The 27,630-nt window shown below is 36.6% G+C and overlaps 1 protein-coding gene across 2 annotated transcripts; it reads left to right on the forward strand.

Annotated features, from left to right (window-relative positions):
- The first annotated feature begins 501 nt into the window (after nucleotides 1-501).
- Nucleotides 502-27,630, forward strand: LOC113064465 (collagen type IV alpha-3-binding protein). Of its 2 annotated transcripts, XM_026235338.1 has the most exons (18): nucleotides 502-1,378; nucleotides 2,190-2,324; nucleotides 13,569-13,685; nucleotides 17,736-17,843; nucleotides 17,945-18,083; nucleotides 18,395-18,478; nucleotides 19,386-19,543; nucleotides 20,940-21,032; nucleotides 21,114-21,200; nucleotides 22,269-22,361; nucleotides 22,466-22,546; nucleotides 23,335-23,430; nucleotides 23,511-23,643; nucleotides 24,932-25,002; nucleotides 25,091-25,219; nucleotides 25,862-25,991; nucleotides 26,097-26,231; nucleotides 27,097-27,630. In XM_026235338.1, exons 1-17 carry the CDS (start codon nucleotides 1,235-1,237, stop codon nucleotides 26,222-26,224), a joined length of 1,926 nt encoding a protein of 641 aa, XP_026091123.1. In that variant the 5' UTR covers nucleotides 502-1,234; the 3' UTR covers nucleotides 26,225-26,231; nucleotides 27,097-27,630. The 2 variants fall into 2 exon arrangements, with proteins under 2 accessions (XP_026091123.1, XP_026091124.1); XM_026235339.1 differs by lacking the exon at nucleotides 22,466-22,546 and having other exon boundaries at nucleotides 505-1,378.

Consider the following 27,630-nt stretch of genomic DNA (forward strand, 5'->3'; position numbering starts at 1 on the left):
GTAAGTCGCTTTTGATAAAAGTGTCTGATAAATGACTAAATGTAAAAATTTTACCGTGGTTACCCAGAACTATCAATCAATATTTGATAAAAACAGATGGTGCACACAATATTACCTCATATTGAGAAGACAAAAGTCAGAAAGATCTTTATTGCCAAGTATGTTTGCCCATACAAGGAATTTGTTTTAGTGTCACAAGCTTCCGAAACACAGAGACAACAACAAAAACACACAGATAATAAAAATAAGATGTGAATAAAATACACGTGCATAAATATAAATAAACCACAAAAAATTAAATAATAATAATAATAATTACAGGTGTGCTATAAATAGCATAGGAATATAATAAAATAAATTAATGATAAATGTTTACATGTTTTCAATATTAATTCTGTTGACGTGTTAAAGAAAGGCGGGGCAAAAGTTTCCATATAAGGAAAACGAGGTTTGATGACGTCATACACTAGCCAGCGCCCCTTGAGCTGGAAAGCAGTGTTGCCAGCTCCGCGGAATTGGGCTACTTTAACACTGTTGTTTTGAATGCCCGCGGTCTGAAGCGACCTTAATAACGTGATATTTAGCCCATGTAGTGCAACAAGTGCCAAGGGGAACATCGCTCAAAAAAATTAGGCTATTTTACCCCACGGAACGCGATTTTTACTGGAGGAATCACCACCGAAACGCGACTGGGCTAGTTTTGAAGAGAAACTGGGAGGGTTTTGTTGTAAAAACCTGGCAACCCTGCACTTAAGCTAAGGAGAGCGGCGGCGAGCACCAGCCTTCACTGACGAAGATGTCGTTACAGTAAGCCGCAATCAAAAATCGAGGGAAAAAATATATAAATGCGCAATTAATTTTAATTAGCTTTTTTCTCGAGTATTTTGCGTATTTTTATGGTTGTGAGTGAGGATAATCTCTTTTGTTGGCTGATGTTTGATTAAGAGGGCGTTTTTTTTAGAGAGAGCTCGCGAGTGAGTGAGGGAGCGCGCGAGCACGAGGGGGCGGGAGTCTCTCGCGCAGCCAACATTCAGCTTCAGACGCTCGTGAAATTACCACACGGACGGTTTACTTCCACATTTATCGCTTATTTTCGGGATTTTCTAGAGAAACAACACCGTACTCGATGCGTGGCCTTCTAACGGACATTTGTCGCTGATATTACGCGCGCTTTTTCTGTTTTTGTTGTTTTTTTCCCCTCAGCGAAGCGTTCGTGTGTTCGTCGGGATTCGTTATGAATTCCAGCCCGCTTCCTAACGGCAGACTCGTGCCGGACAGCCAGAGCTGGAACTCCTCCGGTTCCGACGAGGATCTGGACGTCGAACCGGGACCAGGGCCGCACGGAGGGGTGTTGGAATTCGGCGGGGTGCTCAGTAAGGTGGGTTCAGATCCCGAAGTATCCCTCTCAAACCGGGAAAGCGTGAATTTATGTGCGTGTTTCCACCTGAGCCGATGTAAACAAACGGCATGTCTGTCAGGCTGAATGTCACGAAGCCTGTCTAGAAAATGTCCTAATTTTGCCAATTTTAGTTATAATACTTTGCATGTTGATATTATTTCCATGACAGTTAAACCATTTTACCTATTAGCGTAATATAAACAATGTTTTACGTCTGAGCTGTTTCTCATTAATGCCTGGACCCATGGGTTTCCTTAATTAAATTAAGCGCAAATGTAGTTATATCATTATATATCATTATTTGTTCGCATCACGGTATATTTTCCATGATGATTTCCAGTAACGTTACATGCTGACTATATGCTTCTCTTTAGACAGCAAGCCCCAAGGTTATGTTAACCTAAACTGTTTTTTTTTTAATGTAAGTTGTGATGCATGAATATCTTTCTTCATGCATATATAACACGGAAGGTTTGCAGCAGGTTCTGTGCTGAAGCTGGAGTTAAACAGGGTTACTAGAGTTCATCTGTCTTTTCTTCCTGATGGGATTAGAGGAGAAAACCTGTCCTCATGACTCAGACAGCTGATCATCTGTTTTTGTGATGAGAGGAGCATATTCCATGAGATTAGTGAATTATTCCACTGTATGCAATTGACATAAACCCACGCCCATTTAAAATGTCATCAAATGTTATATTGAACTGTGCATCTGTTGTTTATTGTTATTAGTCATCTGTGTGCACACTAGATACAGCTTTTGTTTTCTTATAGCAATTGTGTTTCTCTACAGTGGACTAACTACATTCACGGATGGCAGGACCGCTGGGTCGTTCTGAAGAACAACACCTTGAGTTACTACAAATCCCAGGACGAGCGCGAGTACGGCTGTCGCGGTTCCCTGTGTCTCAGCAAGGCTGTCATCACAGTGAGTATCCCAGGGAAAAATCCTTCCAGACAGCCGTGGGGATTTCTGAGCCGAGCCAAAATTAGATTGATGGTGTACATTGTAATCAAAAGCTTGAAATGATTCATATTGGAAATTGTCATGTTGGGAGCTCCAGAACTGTAGTTAAATGGAAATACGTGGGATGCATGATGCTTTTTCAGTATGCCAGCTTCAGGATTGCTTAGCAGTTATGCATATTTTTTGCATATTGTGCATTGTGATGTTTTAATACCTGTATGTATCAGATTTCATATTAATAACCCTGTTTTTGTTGTAGTTCAGTGAAATTGATGCATTATTGAAACCTCACTGATGGTTTGGGCCATCACGTTGTTTATTAGATGTTAAAGGTTGTCTTGAAGTTATGAACAAACATTCATCTGATAACCTTAGTAGAATGATCGTGCTATTTTTGGGCTAACATTTTTAAACCTTAGCACACACACAAAAAAAAAAACACATTATTTATACATTGTTCATTGTTTTGTATAAAACTTTTAGGGAACAAATTTTTTTTGCAAAAATTACGGGAATATTTAGCATGTTCTTTGAAATGTTAAAGAAAACCGTTTCAAAGAACATGATAAAAGTAACATTCGCATAATGTTTGCAAAATGTTAAAACAAATTGTTTCCTAAATGCTTTCTCTAATATTCAAATAATCAAGAGTTTTTTTTTTTTAAACTGGGTCTTTTGAACATTCGGAAATACAAATTTTATAACTTAATGGTAACTTAAGTATATTTAGAACATAAAGCATATATAATGGAAACTTAGATCATATTTTTGATAGTTAAGTCTGTATTGTTGCATATCTAGAAATTTGTTATGAACACAAACATTCGTTCAACATTAATACAATGTTCATTCTACCGTGAGGTTGAGTATTTAAAAACATTCTCAAAAATAAAATAAAAAAAATAACATTATTTCTACATTGTTCATGTTTTTTATTAATTTTTTTCAAACATTTTAGTTGGATTTTTGTCAAAAAAAATTGTGTAACTTTGAAACTTATGGTGCTGGGAACATTCAAAAGTAACATTCCCATAATAATTATGAAAAACATAGTGATAAAATGGAAATTTCCATAAAATATTTTTTAACTGGACATTTTAAATGATCAGAGAAAGCTCAGAAATAACGTTTGACCAGAACGTTAGCAAAACATTTTTTTGTTTTTTTGTTAACTGGGTCTGTATTGCTGCATCTCTAGAAATTAGATTTGGTATGATGGTTGTGCTTCATCTAAAATGATTATTGCTGAGGCAGTAGATGTGCTGAGCGCTCATTTTAGGCCAGAGGAGAGGAGAAAAGAGATTGACGGAGGACAGACACAATCCTTTGCCACAGGCAGCTGGCCATGACCAGACAGACTGTGGCCTATTTTCCCCCATTCATGCTGAAAACACACACACACACACACACCTGCAAAAGCTGCAAGCCACTTTACCTTTCAACATGTCGTGTTAGACTTAAACGGATTAAATGCAAATATTGCTGAGTGTATACAGCATCTATAGGTGCCCAAGTGACACTTGTTTGCATTATACTCAGATTTGAGGTTGATTGCTTATGATCTGATTTGGCTGAGTCAAACAGAATGAAATGAGAATTCCCTGCATTGCGTTAAGGATTAACTCATGACTGCACACAGATTTCGACATGTGCTGCAGCGGCGCACAAGCTCTGCCCATATTATCTTGCGTCACCACTGAAAATGAGGAAACAGGGTGAAGGTTGTGTAGTTATGGAGACCACTGGAGAGGTACGAGTCCTTATGGTGACCCTCTTACCATTGGTCCTTCAATGATTAAACCAGAACTCTTACTGAAGATACAGGGAGAGGACAATACTAGTGTTTTCTGAAATGTCTTATGTATAAGAAAGCATAATAAACACCATACATACAGGAAGTGAAGCATGGATTAGTCAGGCATGGCGATCGAAGGGTTTGGTAGGTTTGTGACCGTGTGCTCGGCCTGCGTTCAGGTGCTTCATGTTTAAAGCTGCAGGTCGCTGCTGTGTGTGCGTCATTCTAATTCGATGCTTTGCATTTTGGCTGTGAGTGAGAGAAAAATGGCTCCTTTGTTTCAAGACTTGAGAGTGACTGTTTTCCAGCTATGTATTTGTTGAACTTCAACCATTATGGTTAATCGTAAATATTAACTTTGGTATTAAATGTAAGCGTGTGGCAGAAATGTGACATTTATAGTCCAAAATTAACTTTAACATCAGCCAACGGTGAGTGAATTGACGGAATTTATAAGATATAAATATTCTCTACTGGGCTTCTTTAACGCCTGTTTGGCATTCAGTTATTTTTTAAATATTTTTTGGTTATTTAGTGGGGGTTTTCACCATGCTTATTAGTGTTAATTACTGCAGGTCCCTGTGTGCATATTTAAGCCTTTCCGCATCTCTGTATCTATATCCTAAGTTTTTCAATATTGTGATTTTGTTATTATAATATATATATATTTTATTTGGCTCAATGCAAGGAATATTCCTAGCTTTTCAAGAGTTTCCAGTTGACAGTTTGTAACTCTTTGCATTGAATCACATTTGTTACTTAAATCTGTCATGGTGAGTCCCACTCTAGCCGTTTCAACCATGTATTATGTTCCAGTTCCTCATGAATTTACCATTGTTTTTTTAATTTAGTTTTTGCATCCTGGTCACTGGATTTGCATGTGCTTTTCTTTGTAATTTCAAAAAGGGGGGGCACGTTATTATTTATTTATTTTTGTTTATTGTGCATCTAAACCTATTTCTCTCTCTTAGCGAATCTTTCTCTCGGGTTGCCATTATGGGATACAAAGCAGCTTTATTCAGATTGATTCAGCGCACACACAGCAGCAATCTGTCCTCGTAAATCTTCACTAAAAACAGGTTATTGTGTGTCACACTGCTCTTCCTGCCTGCGATTATGTTGTCCTCACATGTGACTCACACATACTTAAACCACACAAATGGGACCACCCTAAAATCAGACTAGCTTAACCCTTGCAAGGCACAAGAGGATTACACCGTCCAGGTGAAGAAGACCTGATTAAAACACAGAAAGCCTCATTGTGTGTCCCTTTAATATTGGATTTCGCTGGTTCAGCATTCGGATCGGCACACAAGCTGGAAATAGTGTTAATTGTGCTTTTTGTGAGACACTTGCACTGTTGAATTGGACTTGTTTAGATTTGTGAATCTCAGACCTCAGGAGATGGAGACAGATTGTGAAAGATCAATCAGTGTGAAGACAAAAACAATTTCACAGACACTCAATCTGATTTAATCGGTCTGACAGCAACACTTAATGAATCCAGCATGCTGTTTTACAAAACATGTCATAATATGATTGATAATAATGCACAACACTACAAAAACACGTACAAACTGGATGCAAAATGAGCAGATCTGAATACAATGCTGGAATAAACACTTATTTTATTTTTTCATATTTTTCATTAAGCCGAAAATAGATTAAACTGTGCAGGAATTATTATTATTATTTTTTTTTAATCTAAGTCTTGAATTTTGGGGCATTTTTGCCTTAAGCATCTGCTAATTTGTTAAATATAGCGTGCAACTTGTCCTGCACAGTTTATGCTACAAGGACGTTCGATGTTAAATCAACCAAATTTCAGAGTTGTTAATGTTTTTTTTTTTTTCTCTGAAGAAAGACCAATGTCAAAATGACAATTTTCACCTGAGATTTGGAGCCAAACTACAGGGGGTGAAAATGACTTTAGAAAATAGCAGCATCATTAGTTTAGTTTTACACAGAGATTGGCAGGTCTGTTTGTAAAATCTGTTGACTTGGTAGTCTTAGTTGCATGATACGCAGTGTATTGGATTTTAACTGTGCTTTTATCTGCCAAGTTTAACCTCACGTGAGCTGGATTTTCTCTCCGCCTTATGCTCTCTTGCTAAACTCTCCTGAAGCTTTGCCCGTAAACATTCAATTTCTCTTTGAGCTACGCTGGACCTGGACTATGTCATGATCCGACAAAAGCAAAGGTAGCTCTCTCAGTGTCTTGTGTATCAGGCATATGGGGAAGGACAGGTATACAGGTACAGGTTGTTCTGGTGCAGGGCGGTTTATTGCAAATGCCACCGTGGGATCTAAAGTGCAACCTTTGGCTCATGTCAGGACAGGCAAAGTTCTTAATAGAGTTGAGTTTACAGATAAATACAGTAGAGGAAAGGCCACTACACCATTCTTTCGTTTGTTCTTCATCCTGTGCTTTTATTGAAACACAGTTTGATCTTTTTTTTGTAGTGGGATCAGTGACAATATTGATAGAGTAAGTAAAACATGCAGAAAAATCCTAAATGTTGAGCCATTGAAGGTAGTTGGGTGAGTGGAGAGAAGTAAAAGAGAAATAAAGATGAAGAACCACGGGAGGAAAAGCAGAAACTGTAAAGGTGATTTGAATGTGGAAACAGTGTGCATCAAGTTACTCTATTGTTCTGACCTCACCGTTTTTGTTTCTTTTTAATGGTTTCATTAGACATAAAATGGATCGAATTTAGGGCTTCCTGTTGAGGATGTGTGTGCTTCCTTTGGTGTCCAAACCTTCAGGTCCTGTGTGCATTCTCCTGTGTTTTTATTTATTTTAAATCATTAATTTTGGCTGAATATCAGTCCAGAACCAGTTTCATCTATCAAAACGTAAACCACAAGAAAACCTGATCAAAACTGCTACTAGATGAGTTACCGGCCCATCAGTCTTCTGTAAACGAAAACTCTATCATCTTCCAACATTTACATGCCACTTTTTTTAATTATAAATCATTAACACGTAGGTGTCTCACCACATGAGAACAGTAGTTTGTTTTGTGATAAAACAGCAGATGTATGATCACTCGGTAACAGAGGAGTTAGTCTGCTTTTATGGCGGCAGCAGTCACCAGGGTTCAATAAAGGTGTGTAAAAGCCTTTCCGACACTAAATGAAGATGCTTTTTTAAAATAAAATGACAGCTTTGGCACTTGTTGTCATTGCAGACCATTGCTGCAGGAAAGCATGCATTACTTTTAAATGTAAATTAAATGTATGCATTTAGCAGACACTTTTATCCAAAGCGACTTACGGTGCATTCAGGCAATAATTTTTACCTAACGTGTTCCCTGGAAATCGAACCCACAGCTTATTGTGCTGCTAATGCAATGCTCTACCACTGAGCCACAGGAACACGTTTTCTTCAAACTGAGGTCAAGCTTTCAGTGTAAACCAATATTCAGAAATGACACAGCAAAACGTGTTTTGATGTCTCCAAAACTGTGATTCAGAAAGTTGAATCATTTCTAAAACTGTCCATGCATGCATGTCTCTAAGATGTGGTAAATATGTACTTTTTTGCACACCTGCTTGCTAATTCTTAAAGTTTATAAATATCACTCGGCAGCAATGCCCATTGCTTTCACCACATATCTACACACACACACACACACACACACACACACACACGTCTTGGGATGCTGAATATTTGATAAAGGCAACTGTGTTTGTAGATACAGCTGCCAAAGTAGAGAAAGGGAGTCAAGTGCATTTTAAAATGTCACTGACTTTGTATGTCTGTGTGTTAGCATTTGCATTTTCTATCAGATTGCTTTGTTAAACCTCAGAGGAGTGCTATCAAGTGGCTTTCGCAGCCTTTATGTGCATGTTCTCACCTTCTGTCACATGGTAAACTGTGGGCTAGAGTTGTTATCAGAAATCGTTGCTGTGCCATGACCTGTTTGGATCAAAACACAAACTTACTATATACTAGTGTACTTTCTTGCATTTACACAGACAACACAAGCAGCTCTCAATGTCTGAAACCAATGGTGCATGCTGTCTTCCTCTTCTTGATTTGACCAGAAATGTTTTTTTAGTTTTTTTAAACTAATTATTTTTGCATTTCCGTTTAGTAATGATAGCACACATTTCACACCATCTTTGAATTATTATAAATCATTAATCTCTCAAAGTTGCATGTTTATAAATCAAAACGAGGTGCGGGTGTTTTTATATCACTGCATTTCTGAAGGAAGACTATCTTTAGAAAATGTTCAATGTCATTTTCATTTTATTTTGCATGTTATGCCTGATAAAGCAGCGTTTGTGAGCCCAGTGCTGCTTTTCTATAGCCGTTATTGAGGAAACCTCTGTTTCTCCTGCTTTAAAGCTCCTCCTGCTGGCAGGGAATGAATTAGCATTTTCAGTAAGCCCTGATTTACACAGCCAATATATTTTGCTTTTCCTATTTCCAGAGGTTGGGTAATAAAAAATTCCTTCTGATTATTTGTGATTGGGTCCTGGGGTGGATAAAATAAGTCATAAATGATGCAAATATTAACTAGTTTGTTTTTGTTTTTTGTTTTTTTTGATGGTTTTGTGTGCAAACAGCAAATTTCATCAAATTGTGATCGGTTCGTGAGATCGGCCAAGTGTAGTGAGTACCGATTAGGGCTGCACGATGTGTCGTTTAAGCATCGATATCGCGATGTATGAATCCACGATAGTCACATCGCAGGATGTGCGATGTAGGCTGTCGTAATTGATCCGTTATTCATTAACTGTACGGGCCAGCTGCTCCCCGGCCCCTTGACCAATGTGATTCGCGGATTAATTGCACAGCTAAACCATCATAGAGTGCAAGTTTATCATTGACAGGACTGAAAACCACATGCAAGTTTAACAGGGCAGAGAGAGAGGGAGCGCGAGAGAGACAGGGAGAGAGAACGCTCGCAAGAGAGACAGGTAGAGACAGACTCTCTGAACATTAGAAGTACCATCAATGTTTATAGAAATGTATATGGATTTATTTTGCATGTAATTTTTTTTTCTTATGAATATATATGCATTTTAGTTTTGTTTGTTTCTATTCTGCTATCTACAATACTTTGGCAATATGTACCTTTGTATGTCATGCCAATAAAGCAATATGAATTGAATTGAGAGAGCGAGCGAGAGAGAGAGAGAGAGACCGAGAGAGAGCGAGCCATTTTCAAACAACAGGAGCGCTCTCTTGCTCTCTCTCCCTCGTGCATATTAATCAATTGACACCAAGGTGTCGATCTTTAATCATTTAAAATGACAATATAAGTGTGCTCACCCAATTTGTGTTTGTAAGAAAAAATATCGCAATATATATCGCAGAAAAATTAAATATCGCAATGTAATTTTTTCCCAATATCGTGCAGCCCTAGTACCGATCAAGTCATAAAATGTGATTATCGGCCAAAACCCATCTCTGGCTGATCAATCGGAGCATCCCTACCAGCAGCACTTGTGGAGCAGAGAAATGAAAGAATCTTGACACTACAAGAAATCTTTTTTTATTTTGCAAACATGTTTTGGCACACAGACCTTCATTAGAGCTAAACTTTTGGAAATACAAACAAAACCAAGATTCAAATTTGCAATCAACAAATGTTCAAATATATATTTATTTGACTTAAACTACAATTCAGCGACTGCTCGCTAGAGGCAATCCCACAGTTAAAATGCCCAATTTTACAGCAGAAAAATACGTTTACAGCCTGGTTCAAAAGGTGTTTTGTTTGTCTATATAGCTTATTTTGCACCGAATGACAACTGTGAGGGGGCTGAATTTTATTTATAAAGTTCTGCATAATTAAGGGTGTGGCCAGTTGCTGAATTGGTTGTATTACCTCTTTTAATTGCACTCCTACGTTCAGTAATATGATCTATTTGACAACAACAGGTTCCCCCGACATAGACTTGTTTAGAACATTTACATTTTTGTGTCATCGGTATCTAATAACACCACATAAACATTAGATTAGTATGGATGGTGAACAGAATTATTGTGATTGTGAAGATCGACTGGAGACGTTTTGTTGTGCTCCGTCCCTTTAAATCTTGAGGCAGTCACTGCAGAGCTGCTGGAAAGTTCGTTGCCTCAGGCTTTCAGAGGGCTTTTGTTAAAATGTGTTTGCGTGAAACTGTGTGTGAAGGTGTCAAACGGGCTCCATTTACAGATCAAACAGTCAGTGAACCCTGAAACGTCCTGTAAAGAAAACCGATGCTGAAATGAGGAGGAGGTGCGAGCAGCGCGGAGAGAGACAGGGATGTGGGAGGGAATGATCTGGGATATTTTTAAAAGGTTGGAACAAGTGATAAAAGAGGCTGTGTAGATCTGAAATAAAAGGAAAAGAGAGGTGTACGACTGTCCTGTTGTCTGAAACCGGAAGTTTGCTCCCCTGTGCCCTCCAGCTGATGAATTCCTGTTTGGTGACCCCGGGGTCGAGTCTTAAAGTCCCGCTGCTCATCTCTCCTGTCTTCAACTTCCTTCCTCCTAGATTTGCTCTAACCAAGACTCTGTCTGGACATTCAAGTCACATATAAATGCACTTTAACCTGTCAATAACAGCGGGTTAGTTGGTCATATGACATGCTGTCTTCCTTTGCATCCTGTGTCCTAATCTGTGGGTCAGTGTGGCTTGTTTCTTTTGTTCAAGCTGAATGCCCATCTTCCTGTGTTTCTGATTTCCCAAAGCACAGATCTGAGATTGAATTTCTCAGTAAACAGCCATTTACCCATTATCTGTGAGCATTAACATCCACCTCTAACCCACTCCTGATATCATTATTTGGACTTCAGCACATTGTGCTTATTTCACACCCTGGACACATTATCCTCACGGTGGTTTTTGTTTTGACACGCCGCGACTCTTTGGTCTTTAAATGTAGATCTCAAAATGTCAGGTTGTGGCTGCTATGAACATGATTTTTTAAATAATTGACATACAGATTATTGTGATTTTTAATAATAGAATTGTCTTTTTAGTTAATGGAATAGTTCATCATGAAAATTTCTTTAGGCCATCTAAAATCTAGATGAGTTTGTTTCTTAATCAAATTTGGAGAATTGAAGCATTGCATCAGTGTCTCAGCAATAGATGCTCTGCAGTGAATGGGTGCCGTCAGAATGAGAGTCTGTAAAAACATCACAATAATCCACACCACTCCAGTCCATCACTTAACATCTTGTAAAATCAAAAGCTACATATTCGTCAAAAGCAAATCCATCACCAATATATTAAAACTCCTGGGAACCGTTGGCGGACCATTTTTCAGTGAACTTCAGGCGCATTTTGATATTTGCTCTGACACATTGAATAATTTAAAAGATGTTGTAAAACCTACCCATAAAGCACATTTAATTAGGCAACAGAAAGCTTTTTAGTCCATTTGTTTTGTGCAACAAATTAAACTTTAGACTGTACGTAAATGCACTTGTGTTTCTATAAGCTTGAATAATTGAAGTTAGCTGATTATGCAGATTTATAAAAAGAATTACAAACCATAGATGACTCTGACTTGCATAATTTTAATGAATAATCAGATTTTATTGTTTAAGTATTTACTTTGGATGCATCTATTTTTTTTTAGATATATTATTGATGTAGCTTCACAAAAGCCATACATCTGTGTGTATTTGTACAGTGTTTTAATGCATCATTCTTATGTTGCCGCACACGATGTGTTGATTATTGTCCTATTATGGGATGCTGTATATGTGGCATTTCATTTAGTTGTTGACACAGTGCTGTACATTTCACAGGCTTCATTATTGTCTGTCTCAATTGCCATGTTTGTATTTAAATACGAAGTTGTCAAAGCATTATACACAGAACAAGTAATAACAAGGAAAATACATAAAAGTATTAAATAAGGTGCTGTGCGTCAGTGTTGTGTGTGTTTGTGTACACTGGCATGCAATTGATGGTGTCTTACAGGTTAAGTCAGTCCCTTACTGACGACCCTTGTGTTTATTTTAGTGTTTTTTCTCAGTACTCGCTGTGAGCGACCCTCTCGGGGTCCGCTGCATTGCCCACCATGTCTCGATTTTCCATTCCCAGAATCCTGCTCATCACTTTTCCCATACAGGCAGGAGAACGTTCCCGCGCCAGTCCACAAATATAAGCACTCCTAAATCTAAACGGGACATTTTCAAGTCGTATTTCAAACGCCGTCATTGTTAAATGCTCGACAGACTGAGCTCTTTGCAATGCATTCTGGGATGTCCTCTCCGCAAGTGCATCTTATAAGACAGCATAACGTTGCTGGGTTGTGAAGAGTCTCACGCTGTGAACAAGTCGATTAGTTTTCCATTGAGCTCTGGGTTTGTCGTGGTAAGATGCTGTGTTTGAGGCCTCTGGCACTCTGTGTTTGTTGTTGTTGTGGTTGTGTTTTGTGATAAGTGATAATCATCCTCGCTCAGATGTGAGTGATTATTCTCCTTCCTTTTAAACACATGCAGCTTTGTCTCCTGTCTCATTTAAGCCCGTTTCAGTCCTTGTGTGTCGTCCCATCATGCCTCTTCATATTGTGATTAGTGTCAGGCTTTAATGAGCGCCCCCTGCTTTACCCACAAGACCAGGTGTCTGTCAAATCATTTGGGGTTATTCTAATGTTCTCTCTCTGTTGATGTAGTATGATATGTGTCTTTGAAAGGACGTATTACTCGTGTCATTTCCTGAGAGTGAAAACAATATTTTTATATTTATATATATATATATTTTTTTCTTTTTTTATAGCATTGCTCTCTGTGGTTGCTGGTACCAACAAAAATAAACAGTGACTTCACCTAAAGTGGTTGTGTAAGATTATTTTAATCTCATGAGTAATTGATCTGAATCCGTTCTCTGAATTGTTCAAATGAGTCACTCAGTAAACTTTGAGAAATTATAATTAGTATATAATTTAAAAAGTTAAAAATATTTCATAAAATAATGAAAATTAATTTAATCACTAATTTAATAAATTTGATATTAATTATATTAGTAAAAATAGATATAATATTAATGATTAAAAGTTAAAATTAAAATAAATTAAATAAAATAAAAATACCAACATTATAAATATGATATACTGGGTGTTTACAGATAGAGGGACGGAAAATAAAATAAACTCTGGGTTATAGGAGTGCAATATATAACACTGTTTGAGTGTTTGAGTGCTGTTAGTGTTTTTTTCAGAGAGAAATATATCATAATTCCCAGCTGGATCTGTGCATCAGACTCTCTCTCTTTTCTTTTGGTTGTGGTTTTTTTGTCTAGTATTGAATAGTCCTGGTTAACCAACAACAGATTGGATTCTAGGATCCCTCTCTCACCCAAAGCACCTGGTTTAGAAATGTCCAAATATGATTAGTAATGAAGTCTGACGATCAGATCAATCTAATCCGTGTTCTCTCTCTGTCTCTGTAGCCTCATGAGTTTGACGAGTGCCGGATGGACATCAGCGTCAATGATAGCGTGTGGTATCTACGTGCTCAGGACCCAGAACACCGCAACCAGTGGATCGATTCCATCGAGCAACACCGGGTGAGAGTCTGTCTTTACCCAGCATGCTCTTCTCTCATGCAGACAGACTGGCTTTTTGTTGTTGTTTTTGTGACCTATTAGATTAATCAGTCAGTTCAAGTCACAAACACAATCCTATGTAAATGCAAATAAAAACAAGGGATGGTGATCATGCATGAAACCGCATGCAGCAGTTGACATGTGAGCGCACCACTCGCATAGCTGTAGTAAAATACTGTAGAGAGAAAGGATGTGGGCAGGTACAGACAGTGCAGTGGGTGTGTGTGTGGACAGAAAACTGCTGTGGTGGAAATCAAACTGAAGAAGAATGAAAACATTCAGGCTGAAGAGGGGAAGCGATGAGAAATGTGTCATTAGATGTTTATATACAGGATGCGATTTGTGAAAAAAACAGGGGGGATGCTTTTGAATCAGTTTAATAAAAATATTGTAGGTCTACATTAGGACTGTTAATTGTAATGATTTAATGTCCACCGTTATTCAAACAACAAATTATATAGAGAAAGCGTGCAAAGAACAAAACAAGCTTTTTAAAACTCTGAATATCATTTTAACCATTGCATTTCGAAGTTCTCCAATCCGAATATATATAAAGCTGGTTTCAGAGCAACATGCAAAGCTGGGCTTTCAATCACTGACATGCTTCAAGTGCTGAACCTGCCAGTGTATATACTTAGTTAATATTGGCACTGTATTTTTAAGTGTACTATAAAATAGTTATACTCCATTTATTTTTAAATATAATCGTATTATCACACTGATTGTTTTATTATTTTGTTTATTTTATTAAAATACAAAATAAATAAATGCAGTAATAATACTATTTTCATTGATAATAATTAATTAATGATAATAATAATAATTAATAATTGTTTTATTTTAATATTTTTATTTAATGAGTCACATCTCCAGGTGCTCTCATGAGAACCAGACCCAAAAACGTATGTGTACCCCTGCTTATTATAAACAAAAATAATTATTTATTATATTAAAATAAAAAACTCCATAGACATATATATATATATATATATATCTCACACACACACACACATTCGTTTAATAAAAAATAAAATAAACGAACACAACTATATATAAGATTAAATAAATGTTTACTAAATAAGTTTATATTTAAAATTAATTAAATGATTTTTTTTTATATTTATTTTCATTCATTTACAAATAGAATAATTCTAAACTAATAAATATTAATGTATCATATACAAATAACTAATCATATTTAATAAACAAAAGTAATGAATAAAATATAAAAAATTAAATGAACATATATTATGACTTATTTTATTTATTTATAAATAATTGTAACATTTGATAGAAATCTTTTTATAAAAAAGAAAAATTGTCAAAAAATACTTTTTAATATTTGAGCTATATATTCCACCCCGTGTGTGTTGGTCTTTCAGTATCTGTCTGCTGCGTTTGCAGTGTTCATGTCATATGGACACACCCTGAAACACGTGCTTCTGATTTCTGCGACCAGGGGAGGAAGAGGGGGTTTCGCTCTTGTACACACACACACACACACACACACACGTATTTCCCTGCTCATTCATCCTTCTCTTGCTTCAAGGATGACCCCTCTCTGATAGTGACTCACACACACACACACACACATGGCTCTTCCTGGAACAGGACTCTCAGCCTGAATCACTGCTCAAGCCATGATCAGTTTCAGCTATGAATGTTTTTCATTCAGATATGAGATGGACCCGTATGGGTGTTGTTGTTCAGATCTGCCTGTCGTTGCAGATTGTGTGTAATCGGTCCATCTAATCAGAGCTGTATTGTGTTAAGCCTTTCACTCTCTGTCAACACCACACACTCACAGCGAAGCTACTGGAATTAAGACGTGTGCTTTTGTTTCTAAAAGAAGTGCTTGAATTTCAGCGTGGGATTGCACTTAATTCTACTGATTCCCACTAATAAACAGCCAAATACATACTAAATTGTGGATATAATTATGTATATAATAATTATATAATTTGTATCTTGTTTTTTTTGTATTTGTTTAAATAATACCCTTACTCCCCATATATATATATTAGGGGTGCTCCGATCACGATCGGCCGATCGTTATGCGCATCTTGTCAGTAAAGCCGGTTTTCTAATCAGCCTTTAATTCCATCAGGTGCATGATTTCACATAGATCAGCTGTTACTACACAGAGCCGTTGTTAACTGCGAAGATGCGCCAAAAAACGCTGAAAATGAAGTGGATTTGCGCATCTTCTCTATTAACAACGGCTCCGCTGATTAGAAAACCAGCTTTACTGACAAGATGCGCATTAACGATCGGCCGATCGTGATCGGAGCACCCCTAATATATATAGTGGTAAAATAATTAAAACTGAAATGAAAAAGAAAAAAGATTAATTAAAACATTTACAAATGTCAAAAACAAAATAATATTACTAACATTTTAACTAAATTTAAAATGAAAACATTAAAAATAATTATTTTATTTTTGCATTTGAGATGGTATTATATTTTATTAATATTTTGAATTAAGTTCTATCTTTTGTTTTTATTTTATTTTAAGTTAATATTTACATTTTTGTGTGTTTGTGGTTCTCAATTACCCTAAATAAGTTTTTTTTTTCCAGTTATCATTTAAGTTACTTTTTTTTAAATTTAGCTTTAGTTTTAGTTCTAGTCAACTTCTCAAAATATTAAAACCAACTATTAATACTATATTAATGATAATAAAATAACACAATATATTTGAATGATATTCCTGCTGAATTAAACATGACACTGATGGCAATGCCTTCTCCTTTACTCTCTCTCCTGTGGTCTTTTGTAATCACTCGATTAGGTTTATTGATTTGGTGTGTGTGTGTGTGTGTGTGTGGGTGTTATTATCCTGAAGATTATCAGCTGTTCTCCAGCCACTGAGGCTATTGATTGTGTAACAAAGACACGGCTGTTTTTTGTACTTCTGATTGGTCAGTGGAAGCGTTATCAATGCCATAGTCACAGTAAGAGAGCGCTTGATTGGCTGGAGTGAATGCGGGACGAACCTGTCTTTGGTTTGAGACACTGAATGCTTATTCTCTGGTTCTGTCTGATAGTTACCTCAGATTCTGTCCACTCAGCGGTAAATGAACTCACTGTTGCCATCTAGTGCTGGACAAAGTTTAATTCCTCACTAAAGACAGTGTGTAAGTTCAGTATAGCATGCTACATGCTATTTACTAACGTGGTAATAATGTCAAATTTGTTCATCTGGAGGATAGATACAGTAACCTGGGCTTGTTCTGTCATGCCCTGCTCAGAACCTCATGGGGAGACCGTCATTGTGTGTTTATGCTGCTAAAGAAACTCAGAAACTATTTTCAGAGGCTGTTTCTTATAAAATGAGCCCCAAGAGAGATCTGAGTTCATGGAAAGGGACTCTCTGGACTGTGTGTGTGTGTGTGTGTGTGTGTGTGTGAGAGAGAGAGAGAGAGAGAGAGAGAGAGAGAGACGTATCCTGGAGATAAAGTGGAAATAGTTTCGTCGCTCTCTATGAACCACTTCTGCGAAGAAAAGCAGCAATTCAAAGACATTCACTGCTTCGTCTTTAGGTCACTAGTTCAGCTTGTTGTCATCAAATTCTGCACAGTATGCCAGATTGCTTTCTTACCAATTGCAAACTGGAGTCCACACTATATATAATGCACATTAAATTTCTATAAAATATATGCATAACATATGTAACGTGCATATATAAAAGTAATGTCTTTTTTTTTTTTTTTTTACCTTTTTTGTGTGCATGTATGTATGCATGGAATGCATAAATATATATACATGTAAACTTCCTAGAAAAATATATTATTACATATACTACTTATTTATTAGCTATTAATGTGGAAGAATTTTGATTATCACATTAACTCTGTCTGTCTCTCTCTCTCTCGGTCTCTCTCTCGGTCTCTCTCTCTCTCTCTCTCGGTCTCTTTCTCTCTCTCTCTCTCTTTCTCTCTCTCTCCCTCTGTCTCTCTCTCTCTCTCTCTCTCTCTCTCTCTCTCTCTCTCTCTCTCTCCGTGTTTAGGCTGAGTCTGGTTATGGCTCTGAGTCCAGTTTGAGGAGACACGGCTCCATGCTGTCCCTCACATCAGCCACCAGCGGATACTCGGCCACCTCCACCTCCTCCTTTAAGGTGAGAACCAAACACAATGTCCAGTATGGATCAAATATGGTGACCGTATGTCATGCCTCGCTACTCTGGATTCATACTGGTTTGTGTGTTGTGGCCCACAGAAGGGTCACAGTCTGCGGGAGAAGCTGGCGGAGATGGAGACGTTTCGGGACATCCTGTGCAGACAGGTGGACACGCTGCAGAAATACTTCGACGGCTGCTCTGACGCCGTGACCAGAGACGAGCTCCAGAGAGACAAGAGTGAGTAGACGGAGTCCGTTCTGGTGTGCGATGGACACATCAGGATACGAGACACATGTTTAGACAAATTGAAGCTTATTCAGATTCCTCTGCATGGGTGCCGTCGCTCTCTCTCGCTCTGGATGCATCGTTGGTTACAGCACAAGGGTCTATTGATTCACACCAATGATCAACGTCCTCTTTTGTTCGTCCTAGTCCTTCCCCTAAATCTCTCTCAGGGTTGTGTCGTCTCTCAGTATGTGAGTGGGCCGATCTGAGCACAGGGCCATGGGTTCATCCTGACTGTGTTTGTGTGTGTTTTCTCTGCTCAGTCATAGAGGATGATGAAGACGGTTTCCCTAACACTCGCTCCGATGGAGATTTCCTGCATAACAACAACGGCAGCAAGGAGAAATGTAAGTGTGTCTGCTGATCTCTGTGTGAGGGGAACTTCACAACTTAATTTACTCCTGTAGTAATGAATTGTGTGAAGTCTCTAACATAAAGTCAGCATGTCTCCAGTGCAGCTGCGTTGAGATGTTTTCATTGACTCATGCATTTCTGCATAAAAAAAAAAAAAAAGAGGAAACCCTATACGGCTGAATTGAATGTGGTCATCATACCGTTCCTGTTCTTGTATAATATGAGCAAGAACGTCAGGCGTTTTGCACCGTGTCCAATCCAAACATGACAAGTCTTTTTTTTTTTTTTTTAACAAACATTTTTAAATTTTATGAATTAATAAACTTAATATAAACTTAGACTTAATTAATAAAACACATAAGCTGTATAACTTAACAATAAAATATATTTATATACATGTTTAATATCTGTGTGTGTGTGTGTGTAGTGTCTAAATATGTAATTACTAGATGTTATATATATATATATATATATATATATATATATATATATATATATATATATATATATATAAAATCAAATGTATGTAACATTCAATACATCGATAATATAAATATTGTATATAATATATATATATTGTATATAATATATAATATTGTATAGATACTTATAGAGGAAACAATATTATATACAATACATTTGTTTTTTTTTATGTGTATTTTCTCTCTCTCACTCACACACACACACACACACACATAATCTTTAAAATGTAATATGTATGTGTGTGTTTTTAAATACATGAATATAAATTTAATAGAAAATACTCAAATAGAAAATGAAACTCCGGCAATTGCTGGAAAACACTTTTTTTTTTTATTGCATTCTGCCTGATTTGGACACTTTGTAACACTGTCTGGCAAAAGAATGCCTCTAATGTGCCTTGTTCTCTCTCTCCATCAGTATTCCAGTGTTTGAGTCATAAAGGCATTAATGGGATAGATTTTAAAGGAGAGGCCATCACGTTCAAGGCAACCACGGCGGGAATCTTGGCTACACTTTCCCACTGCATCGACCTGATGGTGAAGAGAGAGGACAGCTGGCAGAAGAGACTGGATAAGGTACGAAACACAGGCTTCTGGAGCTTGTCCTTGAGCTGGTCACACCGAAGAGAGATGGGGTTTCTGTAGTTCAGGGATCTGATGACAGAGTGAAAGTTTTCCCTGAATGTGAAAATAAGACACATTAGTGTGAAGCTAAAAAAAGCACACACAGTTGAGTCATGAGTGAACAGGAAATGGTGTCAGAATAATGGCACATCAGTCCTGGTAATTCACCAGCAAAAAAACAAACAAACATTGGCTGAAATGGTTTGCATTGATGCTATATGTGAACAAATTTGGTACATTAGCTAGCAGAGCAAAGTATGACTACTGAATCATACTAATCATCTAGAGCAGAAGTCGACTATTCAGTTTCACAATCTTTTAATGTGGAATATATTTGGTTTTTGCAAGTTATCAAACACAATAATGTGACCCATTGACACAGAAGTCACATGACCTATGACTAGTCGACACAAGCATCAAATACTGGTGCGACTAATCGACTTGTTTCTGAAAACTAGTTTTCGGTATCGTTAATAAAGCTGAAAAAAAAGTACAAATATTAATATTGCATAAAAATGGAAATAAAGTAAACAAAATTTCGACTAACCGATACAAAACAAGTTTAACGTTGAAGTACTGAATTTAAAAAAAAATATTTAAATAAAAATAATGCATAACATAATTAGTCAAATACACGATTAAATTCAAATGAAAACGGTCAATAAAAAAAAGAAAAGCTAATTAAAAAATATGAATAAATACTGTAGTACTATACGAGACATAAATTGCTAAACTATAAACTAAATTATAAAAATAAAAAAAAGATTCAAAATATTAATAAATACTGTAAAACTATATAAAATTTAACTATAACTGAAAATTTAAAAATAAGACTTGATTTAAAATATTAATAAATATTAACATACTAAAATATTTCTATTTATAAATTATACTAAAATAACACTGGTACAAGCTACAGTAATCTGTGCATGACTCTAATGTGACAGGATTATTATCTATACATTTTTATTGATATGCATCAAACAGCTTTTCAGACTTGTGCATTTATCCTGTTTCAGAGAGATCGAGCAGTGTTTTGGTGATGGTTTATGAATGAAAGCCATACGTTTAAACACAATAACTGCTGTGGTTTCTTTACCAGAAGAGATCATCCAGGCGTTTTTAATAGGTTTGTGTGTGATCGAGGTGGAGCTGAATCTGTCTGCAAATGTGTCGCAGTCAGCAGCATTCAGCACAATCCTGACACACACAATCAGAAGTAGAACATGGGCGTCTGAACAATGAACAATCCTGCTCCGATACGGTCTCTCGCTCTGCTCACGTCAGGACATTAAACATCACAAGTGTTTAGTCAGCTAAAGCCGTCCCGCTCTCTTGCTCTCTACAGGAGATGGAGAAGAGGAGGAGGGTGGAGGAGGCGTATAAATCAGCCCTGTCCGAGCTGAAGAAGAAGTCTCACTTTGGAGGGCCCGATTACGAGGTGGGTTTTGTTTCGCGCCGATGAATTTGACCATGTAGGAAGAGCAGTAAATGCAGATGTTAATCTTGTTGTGTCCATCAGGAGGGTCCAAACAGCCTGATCAATGAAGACGAGTTCTTCGACGCCGTGGAGGCCGCTCTGGACAGACACGACAAAATAGAAGAACAGGTGTTTTAACTTTAATGAGAAAAAAGAGGATATAAATATCACTTGGAAAATATGCATGTGTGACCCTGGAGCACAAAATCGGTCAGAAGTAGCACGGTTATATTTGTAGCAATCATTAAGATATTAAGAAAATATATTTTGTAAATTTTCATACTGTTAATATATCAATTGTAATATGCATTATGCATCTAGACAACTTTAAAGGTGATTTTCTTTTCAGTATTTTAATTTTTTTTGCACCCTCAGATTCCAGATTTTCAAATAGTTGTATCTCAGCCAAATATTGTCCTCCTAACAAACCAGACATCAATGGTAAGCTTATTTATTTCAATTTTGAAAAATGTACACACATGACTGGTTTTGTGGTCCAGTGTCACGTATAAATTTGATTATTTATAGGCCTAATTTTATTTTACACTGCAGGTTACAATACTAATATTAGTCTTAATTTCTTCACTTACAAACATTCGAATCTTTAATCTTTTATACTAGTGAAATACTATAAACTTGTTTTATGATGTAATTAAAGTCCAAAAAAGGTCCAAATGTTCTACAGGCTTATTTGGGGCATGTTTAGATTTCAAAGTCCGATATTATTCACAAAATCTTTTTTCTGGATATTATTTAACACGTTTGATTATATAGATTTTACGCACAATAATTTTTTTATTGCATTTCTTTAAAAATATCATTATAATATCAGCAAAATCCTATAAATGCATTGATAAATTAGTACTAGGACCCATTGCAATTCACATGCATTTATATTCGCAGTTTATAATATTTTTAATAATAATAGTAAGTCTTAAAAACTCTGCAAATGGGTCACCTTAACCACATGACGAGTCGCTTTGGGAAAAAAGCATCTTCTAAATGCATAAATGTAATGCAACTGTAAATATTTTCAGCTTTTTAAAAATGTAAACAATTACATTTTGAACATTTTTTGTAAAAAGTCTTATTGAGCAGGATTCATCAGTGCATTCTATTCTGATTATTCAGTTTCCCACATTGTGTTTCAAGTTATGCTGTTATGTGTTTATCAGTAATGTATGTGTGTTTCTCTAGTCTCAGTGTGAGAAGAGCAGGATACAGAGGAGCAGTTCAGTGCCTTCAGGAGACGTCTTCTCCAGCGTGGGCTCTCACCGATTCGCTGAGAAGGTGAGCTCATTCTCCTCTTCTCGTGTCCCGTGTGGTGCTCTGGTTTCCCGTCTTTTTTGGGTTCCTGATGAAGCTGCATTCTCTCTTCTTCCTCATCTGTGTAGCCCCCCTCTCGTCCTTCCTCTCCCTCATCTTCTGCTGTAGCCTTCCTCCCTTCTCTCCATGAGCACAGATTCAGTGCTGAGGTAACAGCGTCGTGTAGCACACCCATCCAACACTCATCGTAGACTTTTTGGCCATCGTTAAAACATTTTATTAGAGTGTCCTCCTTTTAACTGCTTTAAAAACCTCTATATATATATATGTGTGTGTGTGTGTGTTTAAAACCATATTAGTCAGCATTTTTGGCTACGGGTATGATTCTGCACTAATGTCCAAAACTGCTGTCAGGGTAAGGCAGCGCATTATCCAGTCCATTTTATTGTCAAGTGTGAATGATGGATAACCATAAGCTGTTTAAACAGCGCATTAAAACCACACAGTCTGCCTTATCTCTATTTCCTCTTTGCTGTTTGAAGCTGCAGCTAATAATACATCGTAACTGCTTTTAATATCATCATTTGCTTGTTCAATACCTTCCTGGAATTCTTTTACTTTAAGTCACATTGACATTTTTTACATGCATGTTGCATGTCTTATTATTAAAGATGTATCTGTCGTTGTTTCAGTCGGCTTTTAGATGCAATGCAGCCGTCCTAAATCTAGAATTTAGTGCTGGTTAATGTAATAAAGTTTAATGAGTTCTATGAAATGCCTGTTAGCTTTGAGATACGGAGGAACAGCTTGACCTCAGAAGAGTGTGTGCTGGTGGTATGTGATGGCAGGGAGTAGTTTTCCTTTTGTTTCATTCAGAAATACAGAAGTAACTCAAATTACAGAAGTGAAATGATTGAAGGCTGTTTCATGTATAATGTTCACATGAAGTGTTCTAAGCACGACCTCTGACCTCGTTGTTGTGCTGTGTTTCGGACAGGTGCAGGAGATGGTTCAGAATCACATGACCTACTCGCTGCAGGACGTGGGTGGAGACGCTAACTGGCAGCTGGTGGTGGAGGAGGGAGAGATGAAGGTGAGTTTGAGCTGGTGTCTGTGATGAGTTTAGTTGGAGTCCACAGACTCACTCTCCGTCTGTGTGTTCGTCTCTCTCAGGTGTACCGGCGCGAGGTGGAGGAGAACGGGATCGTGCTGGACCCGCTGAAGGCCACACACTCTGTCAAAGGGGTCACAGGTCATGAGGTCTGCCACTACTTCTGGGACACGGATGTCCGAAACGATTGGGAGAGTAAGTGTGTACACACGCACGCACACTCACACACACACACACACGTTTGTTTCTGTGTAAAGTGTGTTCATCCCATAGGTGTAATGGTTTTTATACTGTACAAACTGTATATTCTATGTCCCTTCACCAACCCTACACCTAACCCTAACCCTCACAGGAAACTTTGTGCATTTTTACTTTCTCAAAAAAACTCATTCTGTATGATTTATAAGTGTTTTGAAAAATGGGGACATGGGTTATGTCCTCATAAGTCACCCTCTCCTTGTAATACCTGTGTCATACCCATGTCATTATACATACACACACACACACACACACACACAGAGACATTAGCTTAAAGCTGCCATAGCAATAGCTTCTGTTGCATTTCAGTTTTTTCTGAGATGCTGAAGATCTTCGCACCCAAATCATGATCAGTACTGAATCAACAAGAGCATGTCATCACTAAACCTTTAATCAGTAGCTCAATGACTGTTGATCACTTTTAGAAAATGTAATGATTACACAAATGAATTCTATTCTTATTCATGATAGAGAATAGAATGAATAGAAATGGAGTAGACTTTATTGTCCCATTCAGTTCACAACACAAATATATTACAATATAGCAACACTCGAAAGCAAAGTTTCATGCTTTTGCCATTTTTGGTAAAAAAAAAATATATATATATATATATATTCTTATATAATATAATATTAATATATATATAATATTTTCTTCTTTTTAGATTTTATTTCACCAATTTGTCAATTATTAAACAATGAATAAAGTTTTAGTTAACCCTGGTGTAGAGTTACGGAGGACTAAACCTGCAGAAATATTTAAAACATAAATTCAGGATTAAATTACTATTACGAATGAACTATTTTTGTTAACACATCCTTTATTTATTTATTTTCCTTTTATTATTACATTTATTTATCTATATATTAATTTCTTCAGATTTAATCCTCCATACAATTAAATGCCACATCAATCTCTTACTGTACTCCAAAATATGAAAAATCAGGTTTGTATGACAGCACACATCTTCATATAATCTGAAATAAAGCTCCTCTGCTGAATCATATCTTTAGTAATGGAGCACGTCGATGACTAAGCACAGTGTAAGCAGAATATACTCTTACATGCTTTAATACAGTGAATTACCACAACACTTCCACTGTCCAGATGATTCAGCTAATGAACACTGGCTCGGTCGATAGTGATGCATCATGGGTAGAATTCCTCGTCTAGTACCTCTGTGTTTCAGCCTTCATCAGCTGTCATTTCTGTCTCTGTCTCCAGCTACTGTTGAAAACTTCAACATCGTGGAGACGCTGTCTGATAACGCCGTCATCATCTACCAGACTCATAAGGTGAGAAGAGAGCACGCTTTCTAACTGAAGCACTGCTTTACTGTGATCTGACTGATTGTGACATTATCTTGTGTTTGTGTCTGTGTAGAGAGTGTGGCCAGCGTCCCAGAGAGACGTCTTGTACCTGTCTGCCATTCGTAAGATCGTGGCCAATAACGAGAACGATCCAGACACATGGCTCGTCTGCAACTTCTCAGTCGAGCACGAGAATGCCCAGGTGAGTCTGCTCTCGATGGTTTTGTGGATCAATTCTGACTTCAAGAAACATTTGAAATGTGTGCATCCACTTTAGTTAATTATATATATGTATATGTGTCACAAAACCAGTCTTAAGTGTCAATTTTTGTCAGAATTGAGCTGAATAAATCATTTTTGCATTGATGTGTGGTTTGTTAGGATCAGACACTATTTGTCTGAGATGCAACTATTTGAAAATCTGGAATCTGAGGGTGCAAAAAAATCAAAATACCAAGAAAATCACCTTTAAAGTTGTCTAAATGAATTCCTAGCAATCCATATTACTAATTAAAAATTAAGTTTTGACATTTACGGTAGGAGATTTACTAAATCTCTTCATGGAACATGATCTTTACTTAATATCCTAATGATTTTTGGCATAAAAGAAAAATCGATAATTGTGACCCATGCAATGTTTTTTTTTTTTTTGCTATTGCTACAAATATACACCAGAGACTTGAGACTTATTTTGTGACACACACACACAAATATATATATATATATAAATTTATTATGGAGAGATTCTATGATTAAGTAAGCAATTAGGATTATTTCTCAAAATGAAAAAGTTGTATTATTTTCATTTATGACTCACGGTTTCATTGTTTTTGTCTTCGTGTAGCCTAACAACAGATGTGTTCGTGCTAAAATCAACGTAGCAATGATCTGCCAGACCCTGGTCAGTCCACCAGAGGGAGACAAAGAGATCAGCAGAGACAACATCCTGTGCAAAATCACATACGTGGCCAACGGTTCGAGAAACCTCTCATCTAGACTCTTCATTAAATAGCTAAGATACAAACATATGAATCTTTAATATATGAGTATATAAATCAGTGTGCTTGTTGTGTTTGCAGTGAATCCTGGCGGCTGGGCTCCTGCGTCTGTCCTGAGGGCCGTCGCAAAAAGAGAATATCCCAAATTCCTCAAGCGCTTCACGTCCTACGTCCAGGAGAAGACATCCGGGAAGCCCATCCTCTTCTGAGCACCAGGTGACCCAAACTACATCTGACCAGAGTTTAAATGACCACAGCACTGAAAAAGATCTTAGCCAGAGTCTGACCTTTACTTTTCTTTCTTTCTTTTTTAATTTTATTAATATCCTTATTATTTTTGGTTATGTATATAATGTGTATGTTGTTATGAATTTTACGAGTTATGTTCTTATATATTTAATAGTAATATATTATTATTATTATTATTACTATTGGTATATTATATTATTTATTATTTTAGCATTTTTATGTATTTTAATAGTTATGTTATATATATTTAATAATTTAGTGTTTTAATAGTTGTTATAATACATTTAATAATTTATTTTTACTATTTTATTTATATTTATTATTTTAGTATTTTATGTTATGTTTTTATATTGCTATTACTATTTATTTATCTATCTATCCTTTATTTGTTATTTCTTTAGTATTAGATATTTATGTATGTTATTGTTTTTATATAACTTATTTTATTTTTATAATATTTTTAGTATTAGATATTTTTATACATGTTATGTTTTTATATTACTATTTTATTTATTTGTATCATTTTTTTGTATTAGATATAGGTTGTGTTTTTATATAACTTATATTTTGAGTATTATATATTTTTATGTATGTTATTATACATTTAATCATTATTATTGTATGATTGTTTTTGTTTTTTTACTATTTATATATTTAATAATATATATTATTATTTGATATATTATTTTTTAAATACTATTATTTGTATTAGGTTTTTAATTAGTTGTCATATTTATTATTATCATTGTTAATTTTGCTACACATGTTAAATGCTTACTGCATTATTATCATGAATCTGAAATGCATGTTTCTTCTCTGTTGTTCTCCGCAGTCCCCAGTTCTGCTGTGTGTGTGCACGAGCGCCTCTGGTTCCTGCACACTCCTCCAGAGACACAGAAGACTCATGCGTCCCTCCTCAGACTGCTCTCAATCCACAGGAAGTCCAGCGATAGACGCTTGATGCTGTTATGTAGCTCCACACTAGCTCACACAGACCGAGGACGAGAGAAACCTAACCTCTGAGTCTGTCCCATGTCTTCTGGCTGATATGAATCTATATGTATGTATGTAAGTAAATGAGATAGCAAGTTTATATATATAACAGAGCGTTTTGAAGCTGAACACACGAGACTCGCTCTGTTATTTTCCTGTTTGAACACATTTCAGCTTTGCTTTCGTCCTCGTATAACGGCTGTTTGGGGAGATCAAAGGCGTGTTTGTGAGTGAACTCTATCTCGATGTTGACCGTCTCTTTTATGAAGCGCAGCATCTGCGGCTGACGAGGAGACGCTTCTTTTATTTGGAGATTTAATTAAATCTGTGTCTCAGCAGCACAATTCCAGATCGATCGTAACCGGAAGACATT

The sequence above is a fragment of the Carassius auratus genome, chromosome 46 (assembly GCF_003368295.1).
Source record: "Carassius auratus strain Wakin chromosome 46, ASM336829v1, whole genome shotgun sequence".
Lineage (NCBI taxonomy): Eukaryota > Metazoa > Chordata > Actinopteri > Cypriniformes > Cyprinidae > Carassius > Carassius auratus.

Coding starts and splice junctions, on each gene's coding strand:
- LOC113064465 (XM_026235338.1), top strand. CDS start 1,235: ATGAATTCCAGCCCGCTTCCTAACGGCAGACTCGTGCCGGACAGCCAG. Junction 17,844..17,944: donor CCTCCACCTCCTCCTTTAAG/GTGAGAACCAAA, acceptor TGTGGCCCACAG/AAGGGTCACAGTCTGCGGGA. Junction 18,084..18,394: donor CGAGCTCCAGAGAGACAAGA/GTGAGTAGACGG, acceptor TTCTCTGCTCAG/TCATAGAGGATGATGAAGAC.